This window comes from Zootoca vivipara, chromosome 6, assembly GCF_965207765.1.
Source record: "Zootoca vivipara chromosome 6, rZooViv2.hap1.1, whole genome shotgun sequence".
NCBI classification, from domain to species: Eukaryota; Metazoa; Chordata; class Lepidosauria; order Squamata; family Lacertidae; genus Zootoca; species Zootoca vivipara.
Window position 1 is genome coordinate 90527130 of NC_142589.1, and position 20090 is coordinate 90547219.

General features: G+C 47.6%; 1 protein-coding gene across 1 annotated transcript in view; it reads right to left on the reverse strand.

Annotated features, from left to right (window-relative positions):
• Window positions 1–20090, reverse strand: part of FBN3 (fibrillin 3) — a 161109-nt gene that overhangs the window by 110330 nt on the left and 30689 nt on the right. The window contains exon 6 of the mRNA XM_088673016.1: window positions 19586–19681. Coding sequence (XP_088529142.1) covers window positions 19586–19681 — 96 coding nt within the window. The remainder of the gene's footprint in view (window positions 1–19585; window positions 19682–20090) is intronic.

The following is a 20090-nucleotide window of genomic DNA, read 5'->3' on the forward strand; positions in this document are numbered from 1 at the left end:
AATCGAGGCAGATGTTGCAGAAGGATGCTCAGAACCGCCCCTTTGGGCTTTGACACACCCTGATAGCGTGTCTCTCCCACCGCAGGATTAGAATCAGGGTTAAGGAAGGAGTGTCTGAGAGGAAATGGCAGAATTGCTACCAGGAGGGATTAAGCCATCCCTGACATGCCTCTTTCACAGCACCAGCCACTGCTACTGTGTGCGGCGTTCGAGAGACGTAATGAGCCACGGGCTCGGAATAAGGCAGCTTCATAGAATCGTAGAGTTGGAAGGGACCCCCAAATGTCATCTAGTCCAACCCCCACCCCCAGAAAGACCTACATTGGCTCCCAGTACGTTTCCGAGCACAATTCAAAGTGTTGGTGCTTTGAAAGCCCCTAAACCAGGGTGCTTTGAAAGCCCCTAAACCAGGGTGCTTTGAAAGCCCTAAACCAGGGGTCAGCAAACTTTTTCAGCAGAGGGCCGGTCCACTGTCCCTCAGACCTTGTGGCGGGGCTGGACTATATTTTGAAGAAAAGAAAAGAAAAAAGAACGAATTCCTATGCCCCACAAATAACCCAGAAATGCATTTTAAATAAAAGCATACATTCAACTCATGTAAAAACACCAGGCAGGCTCCACAAATAACCCAGAGATGCATTTTAAATAAAAGGACACATTCTACTCATGTAAAAACACGCTGATTCCCGGACCATCCGCAGGCCAGATTTAGAAGGCAAGTGGGTCTTAGTTTGACTACCCATGCCCTAAATGATCTCAGCCCTGTTTACCTGAAGGAGCGTCTCCACCCCCATAATTCAGCCCGGACACTGAGGTCCAGCTCTGAGGGCCTTCTGCAAGAAGTGAGGTTACAAGGAACCAGACAGAGGGCCTTCTTGGTGGTGGCGCCCGCCCTGTAGAACGTCTGCCCCCATCAGATGTCCAGGAAATAAACAACTCTCTGACGTTTAGAAGACATCTGAAAACAGCCCTGTTTAGGCAAGTATTTAATGTTTGTTGTTTTAATGTGCTTTTAATTCTGTTGTGAGCTGCCCAGAGTGGCTGGGGAAACCCAGCCAGGTGAGCGGGGTATAAATAATAAATTATTTTTATTATTATAATGCAGGGGTCTCGGCTGAAGCATCCAGGACAGGTGGCCATCCAACCTCTGCTCGAAAACCTCCAAGGAAGGAGAGCCCACAACCTCCGAAAGGAGACCAAAAGATTCCACTGTTGAACAGCTCTTAACTACCAGTATGTTCCTGTGTGAATCAGCCCGTTATTATCGCCATTAATTAAATTTGCATACTGCCCTTTATCTGTAGATCTCAGGGCGGTTCAAAGCATAAAATTGCACTATGAAAAAAGAATGGAAAAAGCAAATTAGAAATAAGAAAAACAAAACAATTATCCTCCAGGCACAACACATTTAAAAAAGCGTCGGATGCTACTCCAAACCAGAAGGGCTGGACTCCCACTTTCATTTTTTAGAGGAAGGCCTATAGCTTGTTGAATAGATAGATGTTTTCTAAAGGTCGTGTAGTTACATATCTCCTTGGCTCGGGAGTCACATAACTCCACACTCTCCAACCTTTCCCCAACGAAAATGTGGAATGTCCTAAGGAAAACTGGGAGGCTTATGACCTGGCAAGTGTGCATCATTTAAAGATGTCTTTAAAGGTCTTTAAATGGAAAGGTCAATATTTAACCTGTCGTGGGGATTCGAACCGCTGAAGTGAGAGCTGGACCATCAAGAAGGCTGATCGCCGAAGAATTGATGCTTTTGAATTATGGTGCTGGAGGAGACTCTTGAGACTCCCATGGACTGCAAGAAGATCAAACCTATCCATTCTGAAGGAAATCAGCCCTGAGTGCTCACTGGAAGGACAGATCCTGAAGCTGAGGCTCCAAGACTTTGGCCACCTCATGAGAAGAGAAGACTCCCTGGAAAAGACCCTGATGTTGGGAAAGATGGAGGGCACTAGGAGAAGGGGACGACAGAGGACGAGATGGTTGGACAGTGTTCTCGAAGCTACGAACATGAGTCTGACCAAACTGAGGGAGGCAGTGGAAGACAGGAGTGCCTGGCATGCTGTGGTCCATGGGGTCACGAAGAGTCGGACACGACTAAATGACTCAACAACAACAACAAATGGAAAGGTGACCAGGAGGAGACATGATCGAACCTTATACAGTGGTACCTCGGGTTACAGACGCTTCAGGTTACAGACTCTGCTAACCCAGAAATAGCATCTCAGGTTAAGAACTTTACCTCAGGATGAGGACAGAAATTGTGCGGCGGCAGCAGGAGATCCCATTAGCTAAAGTGGTACCTCAGGTTAAGAACAGTTTCAGGTTAAGAACAGACCTCCTGAAAGAATTAAGTTCTTAACCCGAGGTACTACTGTAAAGTGATGTGTGGCGTCCTCTATGATATACACTGGTAAAAGGCAAAGTTAAAGGACCCCTGGACGGTTAAGTCCAGTCAAAGGCGACTCTCTCGCTGTCAGGCCGAGGGAGCCGGCATTTGTCCACAGACAGCTTCCTGGGTCATGTGGCTGGCATGACTAAACCGCTTCTGGCACAACGGGACACCGTGATGGAAACCAGACCACACGGAAACGGCGTTTACCTTCCCGCCAGAGTGGTGCCTATTTATCTACTTGCACTTTGACATGCTTTCGAGCTGCTAGGTTGGCAGGAGCTGGGACAGAGCAACAGGAGCTCACCCCGTCGTGGGGATTCGAACCGCCGACCTTCTGATCGGCAAGCCCAAGAGCAGGCTTCCTCAACCTCGGCCCTCCAGATGTTTTTGGCCTACAACTCCCATGACCCCTAGCTAGCAGGACCAGTGGTCAGGGATGGTGGGAATTGTAGTCTCAAAACATCTGGAGGACTGAGGTTGAGGAAGGCTACCTGAGAGGCTCAGTGGTTTAGACCACAGCGCCACCCGCATCCCTTTACTGGGCAATACATATAGGACGTAATACAGATTTTAATCTCCGGGGGTAGTAATAATAATAATAATAATAATAATAATAATAATAATAATAATATAATAATAATAATAATAATAATAATAATAATAATAATAATAATTTATTTATACCCCACCCATCTGGCCGGGTTCCCCCAGCCACTCTGGGCGGCTTCCAACAAAATATTAAAATACAGAAATCCATCAAACATTAAAAGCTTCCCTAAACAGGGCTGCCTTGAGATGCCTTCTAAAGGTCTGGTAATTGTTATTCTCTTTGACCTCTGGTGGGAGGGCATTCCACAGGGAGGGCGCCACTACCGAGAAGGCCCTCTGCCTGGTTCCCTGTAACTTGGCTTCTCGCAGAGAGGAAACCGCCCTCGGAGCTGGACCTCAGTGTCCGGGCAGAACGATGGGGGAGGAGACGCTCCATCAGGTATACTGGAAAAGCGATATGAAGTTCACAGCATGTTAGTCTTTGAAGGAGAACTACCTGAAAATGATTTATAGATGGTATTTAGGCTTGCTAAGATATATAAGACTGGATCAGATAAGTGCTGGAGATGCAATGAGGTGGAAGGTACGTTTTATCATAGAATCATAGAGTTGGAAGAGACCACAAGGGCCATCCAGTCCAACCCCCTGCCAAGCAGGAAACACCATCAAAGCATTCTTGACATATGCCTGTCAAGCCTCTGCTTAAAGACCTCCAAAGAAGGAGACTCCACCACACTCCTTGGTAGCAAATTCCACTGCCGAACAGCTCTTACTGTCAGGAAGTTCTTCCTAATGTTTAGGTGGAATCTTCTTTCTTGTAGCTTGAATCCATTGCTCTGTGTCCGCTTCTCTGGAGCAGCAGAAAACAACCTTCCTCCCTCCTCTATATGACATCCTTTTATATATTTGAACATGGCTATCATATCACCCCTTAACCTTCTCTTCTCCAGGCTAAAGATACCCAGCTCCCTAAGCCGTTCCTCATAAGGCATCGTTTCCAGGCCTTTGACCATTTTGGTTGCCCTCTTCTGGACACGTTCCAGCTTGTCAGTATCCTTCTTGAACTGTGGTGCCCAGAACTGGACACAGTACTCCAGGTGGGGTCTGACCAGAGCAGAATCCAGTGGTACTATTACTTCCCTATCATATGTGGCGGACTTGTAAAAGGTGCTGGACTAAAAGCCCCCCCCCCCTTCGGCCTGACCCAACAGTCTCTTCTGATGTTCTTCTGATGCGGATGAGGCCGGCTTCATTCCTTCATCCAAACACATCACACACACACACACACACAACCTGCCTGCCTGCCTCCGTTCATTCAGCTCCCCCCCCCCACCATTTGAACCACCCTCACCTCCAGTTGCAAAGAAAGCCCCCACATCGCAAGGAGAACATCTTGGCAGTATATGCAAAAGAAAAGGAAAAGGACAGAGTGTGCGAGAGACGGAGGGAGGGGGAGAAACAGGCTTGTGCGAAGGAGGGAGGGGGGCTGGGAACCGACAAAAATAGATTTTTTTCGGATTTCGTTTCCAAGTCTAGGAAGGGAGGAGAGCCAAGGGAGCTTGTGAGTTTGAAGCAGACAGGCCAGGGCATGTTGGCCTCGTGCCAGGAAGCATCTGGGGCTGATTTTAATGGGTCATATGATTAAAGATTTAATGAGGCTCCAATCAAACTTTATTAAGGCTCGGGGACGTGATTCCTGTCCCCCCACCCCATTTCCGTGCCCGGGGGTGGGGGCTGGGCTCTGACCCCAGGTACCTCCCTCCCCACATTCTCGCGTGTGGACTCCAAGAGTCGCTTTTCTGAAGGTCTCATCTCTCCAAAGGCTGAAAGCCTCAACCCGCTGGCTTTGCCCCAGGGGACAAGGGAAGCTTTACTTCTGAGGAAACCGGGCGCCGGATCGGGACGCGTCTCAAGGCGCCGTCCGCACATGGAAAGCAGTTCCATACGGAAAGCAGTTCCATACCGCTTTAAACCGTCCCGGCTTCTTCCCCAGAAGACTCCTAGGAACTGCAAAGGGTGCTGATAGCTGCCAGGAAAGCGCTCGCAGTTCCCAAAATTTCCTGGAAAGAGTGAGCTGATTGGTTAAACCACTCTGGGAACTGTAGCGCCGTTTGAGGAACAAGCGTCCCATGCCGTAGAATGAGAGGGACGGGGTCCCCAGTTCCGGCAGGAATGGATTTATGGATTAAAACGTAGCTCCATCTCAGGAGCCCCTATAAACACCATCAGGTCTAGGACAGGGGTGGGAAAATCCATCGATGTTGGTTATCATTCTTCCAATCTTAAGTTCAGTTCTGCAGGTTTTCATGCCGTTTTGCGGGGGGGGGGGGGTTAGGAGAGGAGGACTGGTGGATGACATGCCCCCATCCCATAACTGTAGGGTTTTCTGGGGCTATTGGGGGGGGTGCTCCCTCGCAGCAATCCCTATTTTTGCTGCCCTGCATCTCCCTCCCCCCCCGCCTCGCAAATGGGCAGATTGTTGCTGTGCTATCCTTGGTGGCGCGTAAGAGCTTTTGCTAAAAAAATATATGCGTGCCCTCGATAAATGATTTCATTTCCTTGATCAATGATTTCCTTCTCATAAAAAGAGAGAATTTGGCTCACAAGAAATGATATTTCATGGCCACCTCAATCAGGGCATTGACTTGTCTAGCTCAGGATTGAACACCCCCCCCCAAAAAAAAAAATTGGGAGGGCGAATCGGGGGACACACACAAACACGCCATTCTGACATGCCTTAGGCCGCGAAGGACTTTCTGCTGCAACGAGAGATTTGGCCAAAGGGGAGAGGCTCAGCTAGGCTAACTGTTTGGGATTCTGCGTTTTTGCGAGCAGCTTTGAGGCATTTTTTGGAGAAAGCAAAAAGCAAACGGCCAAGTAAACAAATAATGAGAACGGGGCCTTTTCTATGGTGGCTCCCCGTCTGCGGAACACTCTCCCCGGGAAGGTTCGTCTGGCTCCTTCCTTATTTATCTTTAGGGGCTGGGCGAAAACGTTCCTCTTCAACAAGGCTGATTAATATTCTACAGCCTTTTAAATGTGTTTGTGGGAAAGGACGCTTATTGTTTCATTGTTTCTGTTTTGACTACTTTTTGTGTGTGTGTGTGTGCGTTTCCAATTATATTTCAACATTTTAAACACACACAGTCAAAACACAGCTTTGCCTTTTCTTGCATTTTTCTCGACTTCCCGCCCCTTTCCCCACAGAGGTTTTCTTTCTACCCTTCCGCTGCACACTCTTATCTTTCAAATCATAACCGTGATATTATAATCGGAATACTTCTGTTGCTCATCACTCAAATCTTGCCCACGAGTTCGCCATGCTACAATATTTCTCTAGATGGCCTGAAAAAGGCATCCATTCTTCCATAAAACGCTCGTCATTAGATGGTCCTAATTCTGCCCTTAATTTCCCCCAGTTCTGCACTGTCCATTATCTTACTTCTTTGGCGGGAACTTCTTCTTCTTTCCATTTTGTTTATTTGTGCTTTTAAGTCGTGTTTTTATCTTGCGAACCGCCCCAGGATCTTTTGATGCCGGGCGGGATATAAATCAAATAAATGAAGAATAATAATAAAGACCGAGCTCCGTTTCAGACGGATGCCCGCGGAGGAGATTGGCACTCGTAGCCCCGATGGCACAGATCTCTGCTGCTCCAGCTTGCCTGGGGATCAGCCTGTTCCTCCCTGCATGCCATTTGGCCAGGTTTGTTGTTGTTGTTTTTTTCAGAGAAAGAAAGCGCACGAGAGAGCCAGAGAGGTCCAAAAGATTTCTTCCCTTCCTAAAACAAACAAGCAGGCCAGCGAGCCAAGCCTCCCTCAAATCGGATTCCTTTCCCACAACAGCGCTGGAAGGTTTTTCTCTCCAAACAGAGCTGGGGAATGCAGCTGCTGGCAAGCTCTCCGGCCGGCAGAAAGGAGGTCAGTGGGGCACAGGCCGCCCTTGTAGGCCCATCTGAGGCTTTTGTGGGAAGGCTGCCCTCCTGGCAAGGAGCCTCGCCGGCCCCACCTTGCCGCTGCAGCGCTTCGGAATTAACCCATATTCCCCGCTTTCCAGGAACCGTGGAATCGTAGTGTTGGAAGGGACCCTGAAGGTCATCTAGCCCAACCCGCTGCAAAGGCAGGAATTTGCAGCTGTCCCAAATGGGGATCGAACTGGCAACCTTGGCGCGATCAGCGCCACGCTCTAACCAACTGAGCCATCCAAGAGAGCAACTGCAAATTGAGGCTTGGGCCCTGTGCATTGTTTCCTGGCAATAAGCCACTCCCCCCTTCGAACAAAGTCGGGGTGGGGTGTCTAAAGGTTGCATCTAAGTAAGAACTACTCAGAGAAGACCCACAAGGTTGCATCTGAAGCTGGTCCTAGCTCAGCGTAGACCCACTGAAGTGGGTTGGTTAGAGCCTGGTGCTGATAATGCCAAGGTTGCAGGTTCAATCCCCATAATTTGGCAGTGTCTTTCAAAGCAGGTTCAGTGGTACCTTGGTTCCCAAACTTAATCCGTTCTGGAGGTCCGTTCCAAAACCAAAGCGTTCCAAAACCAAGGCGCGCTTTCCCATAGAAAGTAATGCAAAAATGGATTAATTGGTTCCAGACTTTTAAAAACAAGCCCTAAAACAGCAATTTAACATGAATTTTACTATCTATCGAGACCACTGATCCATAAAATGAAAGCAATAAACAGCGTACTGCAGTCACACTATCAATCCATCGGTAACTGGGCTGGGTTCCACACAGTCACAAAAAACAAAACAAAACAACAAGCCACAAAAACAAAAAGGCAAAATAAATAGCAGAAACAGACAGACCTCAGCGTAACACTCAAATTGTCAGCGTAACACTCAAAAAGGAAGTATGGCACTCAAAAAAGAAGCATGGCACTCAAAACAGAGAATGATCGTCTTCCAAAAAAGGTTCGCAAACCAGAACACTTACTTCCGGGTTTGCAGTGTTTGGTTTCCAAGTTGTTTGAGTACCAAGGCATTTGAGACCCAAGGTACCACTGTACTCTATTCTGAACTTAAAAATGGAAAGCGTAATGCTGGTGGTCAACAAAAGAGGTTCAAAGACTCTCTCAAGGCAAAACTTTAAAAATGTAGTATAAACACCAGCAACTAGGAAACACTGGCCTGCAAGCGCTCCAATTGGAGAACAGCCTTTGCCAAAGGTGCCATGGGCTTTGAAGACACCCGAACTCAGGACGCAAGGAAGAAATGTGCTAAGAGGAAGGCATGCTTGGCAAACCCTCACCAGGATCAACTCCCTCCCAGAAACCTATGTCTCCACTGTGGAAGGACGTGTGGATCTAGAATTGGCCTCCACAGTCACTTACAGACTCACTGATAAGACCATGTTTATGGAAGACAATCTTACTCGGCTACGAGGGATCGCTGAAGAAGAAGAAGAGGAAGAGGAAGAGGAAGAGGAAGAGGAAGAAGAAGAAGAAGAAGAAGAAGAAGAAGAAGAAGAAGAAGAAGAAGAAGAAGAATTCCTGTATTGCAGGGGGTTGGACTAGATGAGAATTCTATGATTCTATTATTCTTTGAAGTCAGATGGGCAGCATATAAATAATAATAACAATTATTATTATTATTATTATTATTATTATTATTATTATTATTATTTAGTTCGGTAGCAATCCATTGAAATTAACGGACCTATGTCAATCACTGATTTCAGTGGGCCATCTCTTGAGTAGGATAAAACTTTGGATCTGGCCCCATGCAAACAGGATTGTGTTGCACCCACTAAGAGCACATTGCCAAAAATGTCTCCGATCCCATGCAAATGATGTTGCAACCTTTCCCCAGGGGAGAACTAACATGTTTTTTTCCAGGGGGGTTGGTCTAGATCAGTGTTTCTCAACCGCTGTTCTGCAGCACACTAGTGTGCCGCGAGACGCTGGCTGGTGTGCCGCGACGTGCGGCGACGAGAAGGGCGATTTGCATTGTCACGTGCCTGGCGGCCACCAATAAACAACACTGACCCGCCGGAAAGGAAGCCGGCCGGGTCACGACGCGGGGCGAGCGCAGCTCTCAACAGCCACCACCAAGGGAGGGTGGTTTTAGACAAACTTAAAGAAGCTGGCTGGATGAGCTCAACCTGAAACTTGCTGAGCAAAGGATTGTGCTGGCAGAGAAATCAGCGGCTTGTGAAGCCTTATTACAGGAGATTGCAACCAACACAGCAATTGGCAAGTGTTTCTTACAGTCATAATTATATAGTCAATATAGGGCGGCACAGAGTTAAATTTTTTAACTTTTTTAATGGTGGTGTGCCTCGTGATTTGTTTCATGGAACAAGTGTGCCTTGGCCCAAAAAAGGTTGAGAGACACTGGTCTAGATGACCAGTGGAGGTCCCGGCCAAGTCAACAGTCCTGATTCCATAATTTCAAAAGACCTCCAGCGCTCAGCAGTGAAGCCTTTTTGAAATGCCTCTCTTGGGTTTTTTTTATTGCTTGTTTCTTTAAGACATAAGAAATTGTGTTTAGTCCCCACACTCCCCGAAAATTTAAATGCTGCTGCGCTAGGGGAGCTGCCCACATGGCCGGCGCTCGGGTTTCACGGTGATGCCCATTTGCCATCAGGAAACTGCAAATCCAACCAGCGGAAAAGCCAGCAAGATTGTGTCTCGCTCTCCGATTTCCTCTTGAGTGTTTTTTCAGCCCTTGGAATGTCTGGCCCTGCAAAGGGAAGCTGGCCAGATTTTCCCTTTCTACAAATAACCAAAACACGGGAACGCGATTCCCTTAACAATGAGGTAAGGGAGCAGAGAGGTGGCCTGTGGGTGAGTCTCAGCCTTAGCAGGGGATGAACAAATTTCATGTTTCTCTGTTCCTGTTCCCTGGCCTGAATTCACTTATCCACATTTCCCCAACAACAAAGGGGACAACATTATTATTATTATTATTATTATTATTATTATTATTATTATTATTGCTGTTGTTATTGTTATTATTTGTTTCTATTGATTTCTTGGTTTGTTTGTTGCCTGTATAGGGGACTCTATTTTTAAATGTTTGATGATTTGTTGTGTTTTATGTATGTTGTAATTGGCCTCCACAGTCACTTATGGACTCATTGCTAAAAACCATGTTTATGGAAGACAATCTTACTCGGCTATGAGTGACTGCCGAAGAAGAAGTATGTTGTAAGCAGCCCAGAATGCCTGGGGAAACCCAGTCAGATGGGCAGGAAAGAAAGAAAGAAAGAAAGAAAGAAAGAAAGAAAGAAAGAAAGAAAGAGGGAGGGAGGGAAAGAGGGAGGGAGGGGAAAGGGAGGGAGGGAGGGGAAGGAGGAAGCGGGGGGGGGAGGAATTGGGAGGGAGAAAGGGAGGGAGGGAGGGGAAAGGGAGGGAGGGAGGAAGGAAGGAAGGAAGGAAGGAAGAGGGAGGGAGGGGAGGGAGGGAGCGGGGAGGGAGAGGGAGGGAGGGAGAAAGGAAGGAAGGAAGGGGAAAGGGAGGGAGAGGGAGGGAGGGAGGGGGGGAGGGGGAGAGGAAGGAAGGAAGGAAGGAAGGAAGGAAGGAAGGAAGGAAGGAAGGAAGGAAGGAAGGAAGGAAGGAAGGAAGGAAGGAAGGAAGGAAGGAAGGAGAAAGGGAGGGAAAGGGAGGGAGAGGGAGGGAGGGAAGGAAGGAAGGAGGGGGAGGGGGAGGGAGGGGGGAGGGAGGGAGGGAGGAAGGAAGGAAGGAAGGAAGGAACAACAACCACAACTTCTGCTATGTGAGTATCTCCCCTAACAGAACTGCTGAAGTTAACGGACCCAAGCTAGCCATCTCCACCATTTGCAGGCGGGTTCGCTCTGATCGAACACAATAAAGACAGACTTATGAGCTCACAGAATCACACTCTTAATGAACTTCCTGAAGGGTTTGTTTGCGTTTGCAGTCACTTCGCAAAGCGCCTGGCACATCCACTCCTTCAGCTGATATACTTATGGGCTCATTTGCATCTGCTATTTCTGAACAATAACACTTGACTCGGAGAAAGAACAATGAACCGTTGTGTTAGGAAGCAGCCGGTAAAGAATTTCTCCTTTGTTTCATGCAAGGAAACAAGGCTTGGATGAAGAGTTAGTCATAATAACTACGGCCAGGTCTCTGCATCAGACATTTAAAGCACTACGATAGGACCTCAGCATAGCTGCCAAGTTATCCCTTTTTTACAGGGATTTTCCCTTATGCTGAATAGGCTTCCTCGCGAGAAAAGTGAAAACTTGGCAGCTATGGACCTCAGGAGTCATGGCTTCCCCCAAAGAATCCTGGGAACTGTAGTTTCTGAAAGGTTCTAAGCTTCATTGAGAGTCTACAATTCCTGCCACAGAGGTAGGTTCAGCAGTTCAGAGCATAGCTGCCAAGTTATCCCTTTTTTACAGGGATTTTCCCTTATGCTGAATAGGCTTCCTCGCGAGAAAAGTGAAAACTTGGCAGCTATGGTTCAGAGTGGTTTAAGCAGTGCTCTCCCCCCCCAAAAAAATGTTTAGGGGTACTCTCCTTTTCCTAATCATATGAAATACTGCCCCTCAATGAGGCCAAACTTAGATTCACAAAATGTTTAGGGGTATGCGTACCCCTGCATGCCCCCAGAAAAAAAGCACTGGGTTTAAAAGTCTGTCCCTCTTCCCAGGGAACTCTGGGAATCAAAGTTCTGCAAGGGGGACATGGGGGCCTCCTAGGAACTCTCAGGACCTTTACCAAACTACAGTTCCCAGAATTCCCTGGGAAAGCAAGAGAATCTCTGCTCAATTGGTATAAGAATGCTTTAAATGTAAGATGTCAATGTGCCCTCAGAGTAGGCCCACTGGGGCATGACTACCTTAGGTAGACCTTGACGGGTCTACTCTAGGGAGAACTTACTTGGATACAACCCGAAGCACCAAGATTGGGTCAAAAATAATAATCCCGCCTGGAGAATTATAGCACTACGCCTATCCAGTGGGGCAGGGGGGGTGAATCTGGGTGGAATGATGTAAGAAATTATTTGGGTGCAATATTTATATCTGTGCATTTCAATTTGGGGCACCCAATGTCATCTAGCACACACACACACACCCCAATGCAGAGGAATCACAGCTAAGGGATCCATGACAGATGGCCATCCAACCTCTGCTTAATATTTGAAGAAGGCTTTCCTATCTCCTCTCAGTCTCCTTTTTTCCAGGCTAAACATACCCAGCTCCTTCAACCGTTGCTCATCAGGATTGATTTCCAGACCCTTGATCACCTCGGTCGCCCTCTTCTGCACACCTTCCAGCTTGTCAATGTCCTTCCTAAACTGTGGTGTCCAGAACTGGGCACAGTATTCCAGGTGTGGTTTGACCAAGGCAGAATAGAGCAGGACTCATCTCGCCTAATCGCCTGCAATGCAGGAATCTCAACTTAAGCCATACCTGCCAAGTTGCTGTCAGAGAAATAAGGGACCGGGCGAAAATAGCAGACTGGAAGTCGCACTGCAGCCATTTTGGAACTGGGCAAAGCAGCATCAAAAGTCGCTTCTGAGCATGCTCCGCCCAGTCCCAAAATGGCCACCGCGCCAGAATAAACCGGGAAAAAACCGTTTTTTCAGCTAGGAACAGCTGGAAAAACGGGGATTTCCCGGGGAAAACGGGAGACTTGGCAGCTATGACTTAAGCACCATGACAGATGGCCGTCCAACCTCCAAGGAAGGAGATCCCACAACTTCTTGGGGACATTATCCAATCAAAGTTCTTAAGGCAAATTTTCTCTGTACCACCCTGTGTCCCAAACCAAATGCATCATTGCGCCTAGAGGCTAATCTTCCCTCGATAGAATTACAGATCTGGTGTAGGACACTAACCTCAAATCCCCCCGGTCTAATATCCCTAGTGCTACAAGATTGTCACAAGAGCGCATGGACTAAAATTGTCAATCAAAAACTTCACTCTTGTGGCTTATTACCACAACAGCTACTCGCTTTGGGTTGTAGTCAAGCGAACGGTCTAATTTGTCAGTGCCTAAATGATATCGAGCATCAGAACAATTTGGCCAAAATAAGGAAATTTTGCCCATGGTATGACTATTTTCCACCTTCCCATTTCGACTCTCTGGCACCCTATCTGCATAACCAGGGGCGTAGGAAGATAGGGGCGGGGGGGCGCCCCGGGCAGCACAATCCCAGGGGCGCCATCATGGCTGCCCGCCCTGCCCCCAAAACGCGTGCCCCACCCCTGTGTGCGGCGCGCCCCACCCCCAGAACGCACGCCATGTCCTTGAAGCTCCGCCCCTGCGCATAACCGAGCAATTCTGAAATATAGAAACGCTTTTACTCTTGCAAGATTGAATGTATTGCCATTGGCTGTCCCTGTCGAGATGGCAGTCCCGAATCAGTGGCGCATGCCCTTCTGGCTTGCCCTCTTGATAAAGACTTGAGGGATGAGATTATCACCCCTCTTTTATTGCCCATTCCGGGTCGCCCAGCCACTGCCCCAGTGTCCTTTCTCTGGGCAGATCAAGATGAGCAGGTGACAGCAAAAGGTTGCAAGGTTTTTAGCTGGGGCAATCAGAATAAGGTCCACTATTTGACTATTGATTCAAAACCCTAAAATGTATTTTATATAATTGACTTTTTATTTCTATTCTTTGTATATCGTATCGTTTTATTGCTATGGCCAATGGCTGGCGCAAATGAAGATTCACCCATTCATTCTTGGGGACGTTGTGTGCTTCTTGGGGAAGCAAATTTTTTTGGAGGGATGGGGGGGTTTGAAGGGAAAGCCACATTTCAGTGTGTGCATTGGTTCAGGAAGCACAAATTGAATGGAGGGAATTTCTCCCCACAACTCTCCAAAGAACCTCAGCCAAATCCCCGCCCCAACCCCCTTGACGATGACGGAGCCTCGCGACCACGGTGCCTCCCTTTGCCATTTGACACCAAGTCCTTGAGACCCACTTGCTTGCCTTCCAGATCCCTCGCGCTCCCAAATGCGGCTGGAGCAGCTTCGATACAGATGCGCCAGCCAGCCCACTTCTTCCAGCTCCCCCATCACAAAAATAAGTGTCTGTTAAGGGCAGGAAATGACCCAAGTGGGAACTTACACAACCCTCCTCATTAAGCGAATTGCCTCTGAAGTGGGCACCGCAATCAGAATGCCAAGTTCCTCTCTTAACAAAGACGTCTCTCTCTGTCTCTCTGTCCTCCCCGCACTGTGTGGGTCTTTGTGGGTTTGGCATGTAGGGCCCTCGGGAGGGGAAATTTGGCACAGGTGGGATTGGGAAAGTGCCAGCCATTTGATTTTGCTTTTTAAAAAAGCACACAAACAGGAACGGAGGGTTTGGGGTTTGTTTGTTTTTTTTGCATCAAATGGCCAGTCCAGAAATCTCCTTTCCTTTCTAAGAAACAGGCAATTCCTTCCATCTCCTTGTGACTTCCTCAGAGCAGCTACAGTCATACCTTGGATCTCAAACGCCATGGTTCCCAAACAAATCGGCTCCCAAACGATCGAAAACCCGGAAGTGAGTGCTCTGGTTTGTGAACATTCTTTGGAACCTGAATGTCCAACGGGGCTTCCGATTGGCTGCGGGAGCTTCCCGCAGCCAATCAGAAGCTGTGTTTTGGTTTCCGAACGTTTTGGAAGTCGAAAGGACTTCCGGAACGGATTCCGTTCGACTTCCGAGGCACGGCTGTACTCTTCTCCTTTGACGTCCCATGCAAAAGAAACTGAACTTCGCGTGCCAATCAAAAACCCGAGAATTTGAGATTCAAATGACAAAAGGTTCTTTGAGGATTGGGAACCGTTCGTAGAATATCTAAAGAACTATTATAAGTGCATGAAAACGCAAGCAGGATTTGAAATGTGAGTAACAGCAGAAGTCAAATAGGAGGGGAGGAGATAAAGGGAAATAATTAAAGGAGATTATAGGAGGAGTGTACTTGGAATATTATGACTATAATAATTTTGGGTTTGAATGACTGAAGAATTTTTGTCTGTATTTTCTTCTTCATTTTTCCCCTTTTTCTTTCTTTTTTCTGTCTTGCTTTTACTCGTAATTCTTTAAGAGTATTACAATTTGAGTTGGATTTAAGTTGAATGTATGAATTTAATTTTCAAGTTACATTTTTATTGTTAATATTAGATCTCTTATTTTATATGATTTTGTATGTTTTCATTATTATTTCAAGTGTGTGTATGAGTTTATGTCTGTGTTTATTTTAATTTGAATCTCAATAAAGTTTATTTTAAAATTTTAAAAAAGAGCAACAGGAGAAAGACATGAAGGCTAATAATACGTGGAGAGATATAAATTAAAATATGCAACGTTAAACATAGAACACCATGGGGGGGGGCGAGATGGGAAGTCACTGGATAAAGTAAAGGTATTGTTGATGGTGCAGAATGTAAACTTCTGAAAACCAAATAAACATTTTCTTTTTTGGGGGGAAACTCTCAATAAATACATAAATACTTAATAAATAAAACAATAACGGGCGCAGTTGACACAGAACTGAACATCCTTACGCATCAGCTTACAGCACCCAGGGATATCATCTGATTGACAGCTGAGCATCACTCTGGGGAAATGGAAGGGGACCGCACCCCCGGGAGGGGAAAATCTGTGGGGGGGACTGTTGGTTCTTCATTGCTGGAAGCCGAGAGCGAGGCTGGCAGGGAGAGGGCGCTTTGAAACTCTATCCTATCTCTGCGGCACACACAGCAAGCCCTCTGTTTGTCTTGGCTGGGGCCAGTCGGTGTGTAGACACAGCTGCGAAGCTTGTTTCATCTCCAGCTCTGAGCCAAGGCCAAATCCATTCACCACAAAGCGAAAGAGGGAGAGGGAAGGAGGGAGGGAGGAGCATTTGATTCAAGGCTTTTGTACGTCGCAAGATTCCTCCAAAGTTGGCCCGAGGCACGGAATGGGTGCAGGGCAACAACGATTGCCATGCACTTAGGATCTACAAGGCTCTCAATCTGGTTTAAACGTCACAATTTGAATACATCTCAGGCTGCCTTCTTTCAACATGTTGCTATGCATCTGATTTTATTTGAACAAATAAAACTACCCGGAACCTGAGGTCATTTTCTGAGGCCCTCCTTCGTGTGCCTCCTCCTCTAGAGTTCCGGAGGGTGGCAACACGAGAACGGGGCCTTCTCTGCAGTGGCTCCCCATCTGTGGAATGCTCTCCCCAGGGAAGTTCGCCCAGTGCCTTCATTACACACCTTTAGGCGCCAGGCAAAAACGTTCCTTTTTAACCAGGCCTTTGGTTGATCTGATTTACACCCTATGCCCTGTTTTTGTGGGGGTAGGGGCTATTGGGTTGTTGTTTTTATTTATTTTTTTAAATAGGTTTTTATTAAAGATTTGCAAAAGTATGTGCATTGTCTTTATTTCCAGGTTGTAGAGTCCTTTATTAAATGTTTTAATAAAAATTAGAGAAGAAGGGATGTGAAGACCTTTGTAGATGGTTCCTGGCAGACCCACCCAGTGTCCCTATTTTCCAGGGCTGGTCCCGGATTAACAGAAACCATCTTGGTTTCTGATTAGATCCCGGAATGTAAGTCACACCCTTTGATTTCAACAGGTAAAAAGGTAAAGGACCCCTGGAGGGTTAAGTCCAGTCAAAGGTGACTATGGGGTTGCAGCGCTCATCTCACTTTCAGGCCGAGAGAGCCAGCGTTTGTCCACAGACAGCTTTCTGGGTCATGCGGCCAGCAGGACTATACCGCTTCTGGCGCAACGGGACACCGTGACGGAAACCAGAGCGCACGGAAACACCGTTTACCTTCCTGCCGCAGTGGTACCTACTTATCTACTCGCACTGGCGTGCTTTCGAACTGCTAGGTTGGCAGGAGCTGGGACAGAGCAACGGGAGCTCGCTCCGTCGCGGGGATTCAAACCACCGACCTCCCGATCGGCAAGCCCAAGAGGCTCAGTGGTTTAGACGACAGCGCCACCTGTGTAAACGGGTCAACACTGAGCACGACTAACATTAAATCATAGCTGCCAAGTTCTCCCTTTTTTTTAAGGGAAATTCCCTTATGCTGAATAGGCTTCCTCGCGAGAAAAGGGAAAACTTGGCAGCTATGCATTAAATGCGACTCGCAATACGTATGACGGTGCTTTAAGAAAACCTAAACCAGGCATGTCCAAAGTCTGTTTGGGGGGGGGCCTAATCCTGGGGTATATGTCCTGGGGTGAAATCCTTTAAAAAGCTCAGCAACTTCAATCCAAGAAATAGCTCAACAACTTTGGCCAGCCCTCACGCATGTTCACTTCATCAAACCTGGCCCTCTTTGAAAAAGGTTTGGGCACCCTTGCTAAACAATGCTTCATAAACTCCAAGCAGCTTACAAATATATATAGACCTATACATCACGACATAAACAAACAGAACTGAAGCTGCAATGGAAGCCATTCAAATGACCAATATCCCATTCATGCTGTACGTTAAAAGCTTGATCAGGATAAGACAACGACGCGTTTTGAAAAGGAAGACAGAAGTTTGACTCACACAAAAAGCTCAGCAATATTCTTTTCTGTTTTTTAAAGGTCTTTGAGGACCTCGCCTGAACCTCTCTGTATAGAGGGAGCCCCATCTCCCAGGTACTGCAGTGGGGTTTTCCCTGAAAGGGGTCACCCACACTTCCACAGACCCCCTGCCCTAGAAAGCACACAGCCAGGTGGTTTCCCCATGATTCCTAGTCACAAGTCGGAGCAGTTTCACCTTTGCCCTGCCTCTTTCCCCCGGGAAAACCCACTTTTCAGCGCTAAATTGGAGAAACAGCAATCGGCAGAAAAGCCCCATTGACGTTCAGTGCCAAACGTCCAGTGGGGCAACAGAGCTAAGCAAATACATTTTCCTCCCTCCCCAGAGAGAATATCGGCAATGTCAACCCATTACAAAAGAAACAAGGTTCATTTGCAGCATTTTTTTTCTGGATACATCAGGCCTTCTCGGTAGTGGCACCCGGCCTGTGGAACTCCCTCCCACCAGATGTCAAGGAGAAAAGTAACTATATAACTTTTAGAAGACATCTGAAGGCAGCTCTGTATAGGGGGATTTTTAATGTTTGATGTTTTATTATGTTTCTGTACACGCTGGAAGCCGCCCAGAGTGGCTGGGGCAACCCGGTAAGATGGGTAGGGTGCAAATCATAGAATAATAATTATTACTATTACATTTTATTTTATTTATTCAGCACATTCTTCCACCCAGCCACTGCCCCAGAAGGATGCCTGAGCTCCACCTCTGAGAAACTGTTGGGGGATTTCTCCTCTTTGCAGAGGAATCAGGTGAAATAGTTTGTGTGTGTGTGTCTCTGTTTCCCTGCTTGCAAACTCAGAGGAGAATTTCAAGAGGCCTTCATGATGCAGCCTTGAAAGTTGGGTTGAAGCTAACCAAGTTGTACTCAGAGTAGACCCGCTGAAGTCGATGGACTACATTAGTCGTGCCTGTTAATTTCAGCGGGCCAATTCAGAGGAGGATTTAGCTGGATTCAACCCAGACGATCGTAGCCAAGGCAGTGTTTATGCTATTTTTGGAACTTGAGCGAGTATATTCTTGATTCTGTCCCAGATACAATGTTCAGTGCTCTCCGAATTCTGACTTGAGTGATGGCTTCAGAAGAACTTAGGGTAGTATAGCCAGCACAGAGCTAAGTTACAGCTACATAATCATAGAATGGTACAGTCGGAAGGTACCCAAGGGTCATCTAGTCCAACCCCCTGCAATGCAGGAATCTCAGCTAAAGCATCCAGGACAGATGGCCATCCAACCTCTGGTTAAAAACTTCCGAGGAAGGAGAGTCCACAACCTCCCAAGGGAGACCGTTCCACTGTCAAACGGCTCTTACTGTCCGAGAGTTCTTCCTGATATTTAGTTGGAATCTCCTTCCTTGTAGTTTGAAGTCATGGGTTCGAGTCCTACCCTCTGGAGCAGGAGAAAACAAGCATGTTCCCTCTCCCATGGGACAGCCCTTGAGATATGTGAAGACGGCTATCACATCTCCACCTTTTCCAAGCTAAATATACCCCAACTCCCTCGACCGTTCCTCATAAGGCGTGGCTTCTAGACCCTTGGTCATCCTGGTCGCCCTGCTCTGCGCATGATCCAGGTTGTCTACATCCTTCTTAAATTGGGGTGCCCAGAATTGGACTACACACCGGAGTAGACCCGTGGAAATTAATTACCTAAATGAGTCGCACCTGTTAATTTCAGCGGGCCAGTTCGGAGAAGAATTTAGCTGGCTTCAACCCTGTCAGCTTCAGCCAACGTAGCATTGATGTTATTTTGGGAACCTGAAAGCATACATTCTTGATTCTGTCCCAGAGACGATGTTCAGCGCCGTCCAGGTTCTGACTTCGAGCGATGGCTTCAGAAGACGTTGGGGCCAGGCGTAGAGCTAAGTCGTAGCCACTTAATGTCACCCTTGTTCCACTGGCAAAATTGTGCATGTTTGCGCAGAAGAGAATGTGTGAGGCAGTTCCTGGGAACTTCGTGGCACAGCCGGAACCCCGCGAATTACTCTAGCGCTGGATTCCTCGGCTGCACAATATTGAAACTCACCTGTCTGCCGGCGCGAGAGCCCTGGTGGACAGAGGAAGTTGGGTACAGCCCCACACAAGTACGAACGGCCTCCGTCTTCACAGACGACATATAAGATGCACAATCAGCCACAACCTACCTCTCTCGCACTGGGGCCCCGTGAATCCGTACACACAAGCGCAGCGATTTGGCCCGATGCACCGACCTCCGTTCTGGCAGCCGCTTTCGCAGACAGCTGTGCAGAGAGCAGAGAGAGAGAGAGAGAGAGAGTGAAAAAGACGGTGCTTGCGTTGGCCAGGAATCAAGGAGAGCTCTCCAGGAAATGCCGTCGTACAGTGGGGAATCGGAAGGCCGGCCAGAGTCTCCGCTCCTCCTTTCTGCCGCTCGGGACATTTGAACGCGGAGAGCCAAAAGGGATGGGAGGCTGTTTGGAAGGGGTGGGGATGGTGAAGCCTGAGAGGCAGGGGGCTTCGGGGGGCTTAAAGGAGGGATGGCAAAGCATTGTTCCACAAGCCGTGCCTGATCCCACCACCAAGCAAGTTGTCAGCAGTAGGTAATATCAATAATCTGAAGAGCGGAGAGGGCCTGGCTTTCCTTTCCCAGAGTGGCACTCCGACGGGAAAAGGGATTTAAACCACTCCGCT